This window comes from Benincasa hispida, chromosome 5, assembly GCF_027475165.1.
Source record: "Benincasa hispida cultivar pf3 chromosome 5, pf3_genome.v1.1, whole genome shotgun sequence".
NCBI lineage: Eukaryota > Viridiplantae > Streptophyta > Magnoliopsida > Cucurbitales > Cucurbitaceae > Benincasa > Benincasa hispida.
The window spans coordinates 41013873-41024465 of NC_143482.1; the positions used below are offsets into that span (position 1 = coordinate 41013873).

The following is a 10593-nucleotide window of genomic DNA, read 5'->3' on the forward strand; positions in this document are numbered from 1 at the left end:
GACGATGGGGGTGAGTTTGTGAGCTATCGATTTGAAGAAAGGGGCTTGAAGAAAATTTGGGGGTGAGATTGAGGGAGAAAGTCGGTTTAGGGAAAACTTGGGGGTGGGATTGAGGGTTTTAAAACCATTCCTCGACGTCTTTAAAAGGTATTGGGAAAACATGTTCTTCCAACGATATTTTAAAACCCTTCGATGATATTTATGCTGACTGAATATTTCTCTGACACTGTCTAATATGTCGTCTCCCAATGTCCAAAAATTTCTCTCCAATTATGTATGTTGACGGTATTGGATACAGGCGTCAGGAAATACCGTCGAGAAAGATACTTTTCCCAACGATATCAAAAATACGGTTTGAAAAGCTCCCCCTTTCCCGACTATCAATTTATTGTCGGGAAAGATGAGATTTTTCGATCATTTTTGGCATCGGCAAAATTTTCGTTTGGAAAGACAATTTCTTGTAGTGCTACTTTTTTAGTTTTTAAAGTTTGATTTCGTTTTTTAAAACATTGTTAAATAAAATAGATAACAAATCAAGAAGCTTAGAGGTGGGATTATTATATATAGGCTTAACTTTTTAAAATAAAAAACCAATAACCAAATGGATACCAAACAAACCTTAATAATTAAGAAAAAATCAATACATAAATAGGCATGATATTATCTTTAATTAGTTATTGAACTTTAATAAATAATGATTTGGTCATGTACTTTACAATTTGTAATGATTACTTTGTTCTTGGAAAATTTCTTCAAAATTAAGTTTCAATTTTAAATACCTAACGACTTAGTCTTGCCTAAGGACCTAGGCTCAAAATTAGTAGTTGCTGCTGCAAAACAATGGTCCCTTCTCTAGATGGATGTCAAGATTGTATTTCTCAATGAGAACTTATCTATGGAAGTATATATGAAGCCACCTTCGAGTACTTATCATACACCTCAAAAGGTATGCCTTCTTCGTCGTTCATTATATCGTCTAAACAAGCTCTACGAGCTTGGTTTACCACTTTCAGTTCTACCATCACTCAACTTGGCTTTACTTCAAGTTTTCATGATACATCATTCTTTACGGGCTAGAAATCCCATGATATTGTTGTTTTTATTCTCCATGTTGATGATATGATTATTACTGGTGATGATCCTCAGGCTATATCAAGGACCAAGACTTTTTCAATTACTTTCTTAGTCTTGAGGTATCCATGTGCTTTGATGGTTACTGGTTGTCTCAAGCCAAATATGCCTCTGATTTATTATCCCACTCAGGTATCACTGGCTCCATCACGACATCAATAACTTTTGATCTCAATATTCAGTTGACTTTATTTGATGGTGTTCCTCTTGACGATCCCAGACTGTATTGACAACTTATTAGCAGTCTCATTTATTTGACAATGACTCATCCTTACATTGCATATGTTGTGCATATTGTTAGCCAACCTATGGCTACTCTGCCACAGACCATTCACTTTACTGCCATTCTTCACATTCTTCGTTATGTCAAAGGTACGTTTGGACATGGACTTCAGTTCTCGTCTCAGTCATCTCTTGTGTAATCTGGATATTCTAATGCTGATTGAGCTGGTGATCCGCCCGATTAGTGCTCTATCACTAATTACTACTTCTATTTAGGTAATTCCTTCATTTCTTGATAGAGTAAGAAGCAATGTATTGTCTCCCATTCCAATACCGAATTAGAATTTCATGTTCTTGCTAATGCTACTTCAGAACATTTATGGCTTCGCTGGCTTCTTGCTGATATGGGAGTACCTCAACAATCTGCCACTATACTTCACTTTGACAATCACAGTGCCATCCAAATCACTCACAATGATGTCTTCCATGAGCGAACTAAACATTAAAAATGGTGTCACTTTATTCGTCACCATATTCAGTAATAGATGAAAAGGCAATAAGGAAATCAATGGACAAAATTGAAAGATTGAATTAAAATACAAGAACAACCAAGAATGATAGAGTACACTCTAGAGTAGGGCACAAAGAAGGAACCTATTCTCTGCTACCAAATGTTAAGGCAACCCTAACCCTCAACTCAAATACCCAAGCTATTATATAGCTAAAATCATTGAATCTAAGAAATCAACACATTCCTATACAATTTAGTTCAACCCTGAGAAAAAGCAAGAATTAGATTATCTTTTGATTGAAGATCTAGAAGCAAGATTTGCAAATTCTGTTCTAGACTTAGTTACTCCATAATCAACCTGATAAAGGTTAGATTGAACGACCCACATGCATTCTATCACAAGAATTAAAAAATTCTAAGGGAAGTCTTAAATATGAAATCTCAAATTTCATTCATCAAAATCTTAATCTGGTTACAGATGGATAGGTAGAAGGCTTAATATAACCTTGTAGAGATTCTAAACCTATTTAAAGTAAATTAGAAAAAGTTAAAATAAAATATTAAAAGAGTTCTCCATCTTCCGACTATCATCTTCCATCCACCATATTTAATGCATTTCTTCTAGAAACGTTGACTATACATAAAATGTAACACTTAAAAGCTAAAAATTAATTAAAGACAACAAATAACTCTAAAATTAAAATGTTGGAAATTAATTAAAATCAACTAAAGTTTCCTAATGCAACTCATAGGTCTCGATCCATATCATTTTCTATCAATTTCATACTATGATTTACTTCTTTCTTAAGTACCGTAGTTTAATTTTTAGCCAAATTCCAAAAAGAATAACATGTTTTAAAAACTAATTTTTTAGTTTTTAAATTTTGGTTTGGTTCTTTAAAATATTGGTAAAAAATAGACAACAAATCAAGAAATTTAAAGGTGGGATTTGTAATCATAGGTTTACATTTAAAATAAAAAACCAATAACCAAATGGATACCAAACAAATCTTAATAATTAAAAAATAATAATCAATACATAAATAGGGATGATATTATCTTTAATTCAAAATGTAAGAACCCATCTAATTTGCTTTGGTAAAAATATTATAATATTAATATAAAAAGTTAAAAATTTTGGGAAATTAAAAAAAAGAGAAAGAAATAAAGAAAATGAGTGAAGTTCAATTCTGTGGTGGCTTTGTTAGTTTGTGCACACGTGGGTAAGTTATGGTTTATGTGAAGGTTGCCATGTGAAATAATTTGAAATATAAATAAATTTATTGAAAAGAAAATACGGGAAATAAAGCAACAGGGGAGAACTCAAAGATGTGATGTAACGACCCGACCTTTCGAATACTCTGACAAGGGTCATTACAACTAAATACACATTTAAAATCCAGATATTTGGACCATAAAAATTCATTACAACAATAAGAATAGATTTTTCGAAGTAAACTAGAAAATAATAAATAATAAAGAAAGAAAACATTCAAAACAATAAAATTAGTTGTCTCACAGTAAAATTAGTGTCATTCAAAAACTGAGAGAAGTTAGTTTGCGAGGTTGTCTTGCCGGAAGAAGTTTGCATAAGGAGAAGAACAAGAAGTGAAGAAAGAACAGAGGAGGTAGAATCTTGGGTTAATCAGGGCTCGAGGTGAAGATAACATCCAAACTAGAAGGAATTCTTGGCTGAAATTTTAAGATAAGAAAGTTAACTCAATTCTAAACAAGTTTGTAGAAGGAAGTTTCTTTAAAAGAGTTCTGGATTTTGACGTATGAATTTTTAAAGTTGTAACAGGGAATCGGTGCATAAGCAGACAGCTACTTGGGTTGAACAAACAACCAGTTCACCGTGGGAGTTATAGCGAGATGTGGGGATGGGATCTCGATCTCGCTGATCTCGCTCTAGAGAATCTCGCCAATCTCGCTCTAGAAGGAAATCTCGCTAGGAGCTAGGCTGAGTATCGTAGGTAAGGTGAGTATCGCTAGGATGAAAATTTGTCAGGAAAAGGTTGATCTCGCTCTAGAGGATCTCGCTGGTATCGCTCTAGAGGATGTCGCTAGCATCACTCTAGAGGATTCGCTTCGAGGATCTTGCTGACCTCGCTCAGGGGGATCTTGCCGTACAACTGTCTGTGTTGATGAAAGTTCCTTTAATAAATTAATTAATTGAGGTATTTTATTAAGAATTCTAAGTAGTTTAACCAGGAATTATGTCCTTTCAGGCCAAGAAAAGCTAGGAGAGGCGTATAAACCATTAAAAGCTTGACGAGCAGTGAGTGACTAAGTGAATTAATGTCTCAAATACCTACGCATATAAGATCAAGTAAGTTATAGTGACATTAGTGATGAATTTATACTTCCTCAAGCAACAAATAGATGGAGAATAGCTTAATGCATGTTCCACGACTTGTATATGTTTAGCACAGGCCAAGGTATGTCATGTAGTCATTTCATCAGTTAAGTTCTAGTGTTAAATATGCTTCCTAGAGGAAGGCTATGAGAGAATGAGTTCTTGTGTAGATGGTAGGCAACAAAACATAACTTAATGATACAAAATACCTCGGTACCGAAGGATATTTGAGAAGGTACCTACCAACTTGATACCGAAGGACATTTGAGAAGGTATCTTAGTAGCTCGATATTGAAGGATAGATTTGAGAAGGTATCTGAGAGATTTGAGAAGGTATCTGAGCGGAAGTACCTAAGGTATGACGGTACTTAAGGCAGTTCTGAATGAGAGGCCGGAATATGGGTCTCTTGGTCGGTAATAAACGTTGGGTGCTAGAGCATTTAGGTCGTTCTCAACTAGGGAATAATGATGTTTGATGATATCTAAGAATTATGTAAAGCTACATTTAGTGACAATTGCTTGAAACACATTAATATATTTACATGTTTATAGTAATGTAATGCATAATGTTATACGATGTTATAGTCACTCACTGGGCTTTAAGCTCATGGAACCTCTGTGTTTTCCCTTCTCAAGTAGCGGTTAGTTTCCTCAAGAATTGATTCCTACTGCTAGTTGCCACTAAAAGACTCGGCTTATTAAGAAGACTTAGGTTGATGATCTGTTTATGTACACATGTTTTGAGAGGGAGTAGGACTTCTTTAGGAATGTTTGGGCCATCTGTGAATATTTTTCTGTAAATGTAATGTCGTGGCTGTATGCTTGTATTTATGTAAACTTTGTAGAACCTTAAGGGAGGTTTGTTGTATGCGTATATTACTAATATTTTAAGCAGGTTGATATTTAAATTAGAAGGCTTGGGTGGTGGGTGCTGGCAGTAAGGCTAGTAACTACCACAGTCTTATCCTTTTCCAGAATAAAAGGGTAATCTGGAGTGGGTTTGACAAGTTTGTATCAGAGCATAAGATTTTGAGAGGGGGAAGTTCATGCATAAGTCTAAGTCTCTAAGTGCGAGTCCCTAACATGTGTACATTGATTTAGGTGAAATGTCGAGGCAATGTGGCAGACCGAGTAAGCAAACAGGTGGTAGGAATACTGACCCTACCAATAGGGGCCCGGAGGTTGGAGAGAACCCACCGGGTGGCAAAAAGAAGGTGAATGATCCAATAGGTCAGGAAATGATGTCTGAGGGAGAGTCTAGTACCCCCTGGCAAGGGCAGATTCTCAGCTAGAAGATGTAGTTTTTGATAGGATAGTACAGAGATTAGCAGCCAGTGTGGGCTCTGTACGAGCCGACCTAGAGAAGAAATATGGTATTGAGAGGTTTAAAGCCTTAGGGGCTGTGACATTTGAAGGTACAACAGATCTGGCTGAAGCTGAGTTATGGTTAGATGTAGTTGAAAAATGTTTCAATGTTATGAGTTGTCTAGAGGATAGGAAAGTAGGATTAGCCACCTTTCTACTACAGAAAGAAGTAGAGAAATTGTGGAAAGTGATATCTGCCAGACGAGCCAGTACAGATGTGATGTTATGGCCTGAGTTCAGGAAGACCTTTAAAGACAAGTATTACCCCAGCTCGTTCCGGGATGCAAAAAAGGATGAGTTCCTCAGCTTGACACAGGGAACGATGTCAGTGGCGGAATATGAGCAGAAATTTACAGAGTTATCATAGTATGCTCTGCCGATTATTGCTGAGGAAAGATACAGATGCAGGAAATTTGAACAAGGATTGAGGAAGGAAATCAAAACGTCGGTGACGTCTACGGCTAATTGGCTAGATTTTAACCAGTTAGTAGAAATAGCAACACGAGTTGAGCGGAGTTTGGCAGATGATGAGCAGTTTGCAAGAGGCAACGAGGCAGTGCTAGGGATCCCCTAAAATGGCTTCCACTAGTCTAAGTTGCAACTGGAGGTCGGGATCCAAGAAAAGAAAACTGAGACCCTCGGCTAGTGCAGCTAGTCGATCAGAGATGCCACGAGCTGGTGAGTCGGTAGCCAGCATAGACAAGAGACCGACGTGCCCTAGTTGTGGCAAGAGGCATTTTGGGGCATGCTATAGTGGCAGAGGGGTATGTTTTCAATGTGGACAAACAGGGCATTTCAAGAGGGACTGTCCCCAGGTGAACAGGGACGTCCCGACAGCACAACAGCCAACCTCCCAGACAGTTAACCAACCAAAGAGTGCTAGAAATCGAGGAGAAGGGTCAAGTGGTGCCAAGCAGAAGAATGCCGTAGGTCAACCCCAACAGTAGGGGCGAGTGTACGCCGTGACACATCAAGAGGTAGTGGAGTCTCTAGATGTTTTGACCGGTAATGTTATATTATGTGAACAATCTTCTTATGTTTTATTTGACCCTGGTGCCACACATTCATTTATATCTAGCATGTATGCATCTAGTATAGATAGGTAGATTGAACCTATGCCTGAAGAGTTATTTATCTCTACCCTTTGGAGATGTGATAATGGTAGATAGATGTTATAATCATTGTGAGGTTTTGATCAATGGCCAAAACTTCTATGCTGATTTACTTCCCTTAGAACTGTTGGAGTTTGATGCTATCCTGGGAATGGATTTTCTAAGCCTCAGTAGACTGTTACAAGAAGGAGGTAGTACTTAGAAAATCAAATGGCCAGGATGCAATGCTAACAGGAATCAAAAGATTAGCCACGGGGAATCTGATATCGACAGTGAAAGCTCGGAAGCTGTTGAGCAAGGGATGTAAATCCTATCTAGCTCATGTAGTGGTTGTTCAAGAGAAAAAGTTGAACCCAGAAGATGTCCCAGTGGTAAATGAGTTTCAGGATATATTCCCTGAAGAACTATTGGGATTACCACCCGACAGGGAGGTGGAGTTTACTATTGACTTAGTTCCAGGAACAACTCCTATATCACAGGCACCATATAGAATGGCGCCGATGAGTTGAAAGAATTAAAGGTTCAGCTACAAGAGTTAATTGACAAGGGATACATTCGACCTAGTGTATTGTCTTAGGGAGCTCCGGTATTGTTTGTGAGGAAGAAAGACGATACATTTAGATTGTGTATCGACTATAGGCAGCTGAATAAGGTAACAATTAAGAACAAATATCTGTTACCACGCATTGATGTTTTTTTTTATTAGCTAAGAGGAGCCACGGTGTTTTCAAAGATAGACCTGAGATCGGGTTATCATCAATTGAAAGTGAGGGAAGCTGACATTCCTAAAACCGCATTTAGAATAAGATATGGACATTATGAATTTTTAGTAATTCCATTTAGATTAACAAATGCCCCTGCGGTATTCATGGATCTTATGAATAGGATATTTCATCCCTATTTGGACCAGTTCGTGATAGTATTCATTGATGATATACTGGTGTATTCTGGTAGTAGGGAGGATCATACAACCCATCTAAGGATAGTATTGAAGACATTGCGAGATAGGCAGTTGTATGCTAAATTCAGTAAATGTGATTTTTAGTTAGATCGAGTGGTATTTCTTGGGAATGTTGTTTCAGTAGAGGGCATTAGTGTATATGCCCAGAAGATGAAAGGAATAGTTAATTGGGAACGACCCATGACTGTTTCAGAGATACGCAGTTTCCTGGGTTTGGCAGGTTATTATCGGAGATTTGTGGAGGGTTTCTCTAAGATAGCCCTTCCATTGACGAACCTGACCAAGAAAGGTATGAGGTTTGAATGGTCGTCGGAGTGTGAGCATAGTTTTCAAGAATTGAAACAGAGATTAGTATCAGCACCAGTGCTTACTTTGCCTGTTCCAGGTAAAGAATTTGAGATTTATTGTGACGCATCTCGACTAAGGATTGAGATGTGTACTGATGCATGATGGGAAGGTGGTTGCATATGCCTCTCGTTAACTTAAGAAACACGAGAGCATCTATCCTACACATGATCTGGAGTTGGCACATGATCTATCCTACACACGACCTTAGTAGAAAACCTTAAGCGGGACCAGTTGGCAGACCCTGATTTTCAGAAGATTGCTAATGATGTAAGTAAGGGCATCAGGGTTGAATTTCAACTGGGAACAGATAGTGTACTAGAAAAGGAGGGGAGAATGTGTGTGCCTAACAAGCTACAACTTAAACAAGCCATTCTAGAGGAAGCACATAGTTTCACTTATGCCATGTATCCAGGTAGCACCAAGATGTATAGAACTTTGAAGAAATCTTACTGGTGGCCCGGGATGAAGAGAGACATAGCAGAATATGTGGACCGATGTATAGTCTGTCAATAAGTAAAACCTGAGAGACAAAGACCAGCAGGATTACTCAATCTACTTCTAGTGCCTGAGTGGAAATGGGAGCATGTGACAATGGACTTTCTATTTGGATTTCCTAAGACACCCTCAGGATTTGATGGCATTTGGGTAGTAGTCGATAGACTAACCAAGACGGCCAATTTCATACCAGTAAAGGTTACTTTTACACTAGACTGTCTTGCTAAGATTTATGTGAATAGGATAATCAGTCAATATGGAGCCCCAGTGCCGATAGTGTCAGATCGGTACTCGAGGTTTACTTCAAAATTTTGGCATAGTTTACAAAAGGCTATGGGCACTAAATTGCATTTCAGTACGGCTTTTCATCCGCAAACAGATGTATAGTCGAAAAGAACTATACAGACACTGGAAGATATGTTAAGAGCTTGTGTACTACAATTCAAAAGAAGTTGGAATACACACTTATCGTTGATTGAATTTGCCTACAACAATAGCTACCATTCTAGTATCGGAATGGCTCCCTATGAAGCATTGTACGACCGACCGTGCAGGACCTCAGTATGCTGGAATGAAGTCGGAGAACGACAATTATTGGGTCCAGAATTAGTTCAACAAACAACAGAGAATGTGAAACTTATCAGGGATAATCTTAAGGCAGCTCGCGATAGACAGAAAAGCTACGCTAATAAGCAAGGAAAAGAAATAGAATTTGAAGTCGGAGAACGGGTATTTCTCCGACTATCCCCATGGAAAGGAATTCTCTGGTTTGGGAGAAAAGGAAAGTTAAGTCCATGATACATCGAACCATATGAAATTATGGAACGGGTTGGTCCAGTAGCTTATAGGTTGCAGTTGTTGATGGAGCTAGCTCGTATTCACGACGTATTTCATGTGTCAATGCTAAGGAAATATGTGCCTGATCCTATGCACATACTAGCAACACAACCGGTACAGCTCAAAGAAGATTTATCTTACGAGGAAGAGGCCATCGAGATTTTGGACAAGAAAGACCAGGTACTCAGAAATAAGACGATTCCTTTGGTGAAGTTGCTATGGCGTAATCATGGAATCGAGGAAGCTACCTGAGAACCTGAAGAGAAAATGAGGAAGAGATATCCTTAACTTTTCAAATGACATATCAGGTAAATTTCGAGGAAGAAATTTCTTTTAAGGGGGGAATGATTGTAAACCCCGAACTCTAGGTTTCCTAGATAAGCATGTTTAGCCAAAGAAATGTCATATTATATATGTATTAAGTAACAATTCATGTTTATCTGTAGGAGTTATGATGGAAGGGAAGGAAAAACATATTAAATGAGGGTTGACGTGGCAGTTAATCCTTGAACTCTGGACGCGGTGGGATGTTTTTTGAAGAAGAACTTCAAAAGCATGGTTTCGACAATTGACATGAGCAAATTTTAGTAAAATCAGTGCCATTCAAAAACTGAGAGAAACTAGTTTGCGAGGTTGTCTTGTCGAAGGAAGTTTGCACAAGGAGAAGAATAAAAAATGAAGAAAGAACAGAGGAGGTAGAATTTTGGGTTAATCAGGGCCCGAGGTGAAGATTGAATGTTCCAGACCAAACTAGAAGGAATTCTTGGTTGAAATTTTAAGGTAGGAAAGAACTCAATTCTAAATAAGTTTGTAGAAGGAAGTTTCTTGAAAAGAGCTCTGGATTTCGAGTTATGAATTTTGAAATTTGTAACAGCAATCGGTGCATAAACAGACAACCGCTTGGGTTGAACAAACAACCAGTTCACCGTGGGAGTTATAGCGAAATGTGCGGATGAGGATCTCGCTTATAGAGGAAATCTCGCTGATTTCGCTCTTGAGAATCACGCCAATCTCGCTCTAGAAGGAAATCTCGTTAGGAATTGGGCTGAGTATCGCAGGTAAGGTGAGTATCGGTAGGATGAAAATTTGCCAGGAAAAGGTTGATCTCGCTCTAGAGGATCTCGTTGGTATCACTCTAGAAGATCTCGCTGGTATCACTCTAGAGGATCTTGCTGGTATCGCTCTAGACGATCTCCTTGGTATCGCTCTAGAGGATCTCGCTAGCATCGCTTTAGAGGATCTCGCTGACCTCGCT

General features: G+C 38.2%; 1 protein-coding gene across 1 annotated transcript; it reads left to right on the top strand.

The window, feature by feature from the left end:
- The first annotated feature begins 856 nt into the window (after positions 1-856).
- Positions 857-1859, top strand: LOC150036144 (uncharacterized). The gene is made up of 4 exons (XM_090313577.1): positions 857-946; positions 1078-1263; positions 1504-1581; positions 1653-1859. The coding sequence occupies exons 1-4, from the start codon at positions 857-859 to the stop codon at positions 1857-1859; spliced, it is 561 nt and encodes a 186-aa protein (XP_090169703.1).
- The last annotated feature ends 8734 nt before the right edge of the window (positions 1860-10593 follow it).

Excerpts from the sequence above, each read along its gene's own strand:
- LOC150036144 (XM_090313577.1), top strand. The coding sequence starts at position 857 with ATGGATGTCAAGATTGTATTTCTCAATGAGAACTTATCTATGGAAGTA. Across the intron at positions 947-1,077 it reads CTTATCATACACCTCAAAAG|AAATCCCATGATATTGTTGT; the intron begins GTATGCCTTCTT and ends TTTACGGGCTAG. Across the intron at positions 1,582-1,652 it reads TTCTAATGCTGATTGAGCTG|AGTAAGAAGCAATGTATTGT; the intron begins GTGATCCGCCCG and ends ATTTCTTGATAG.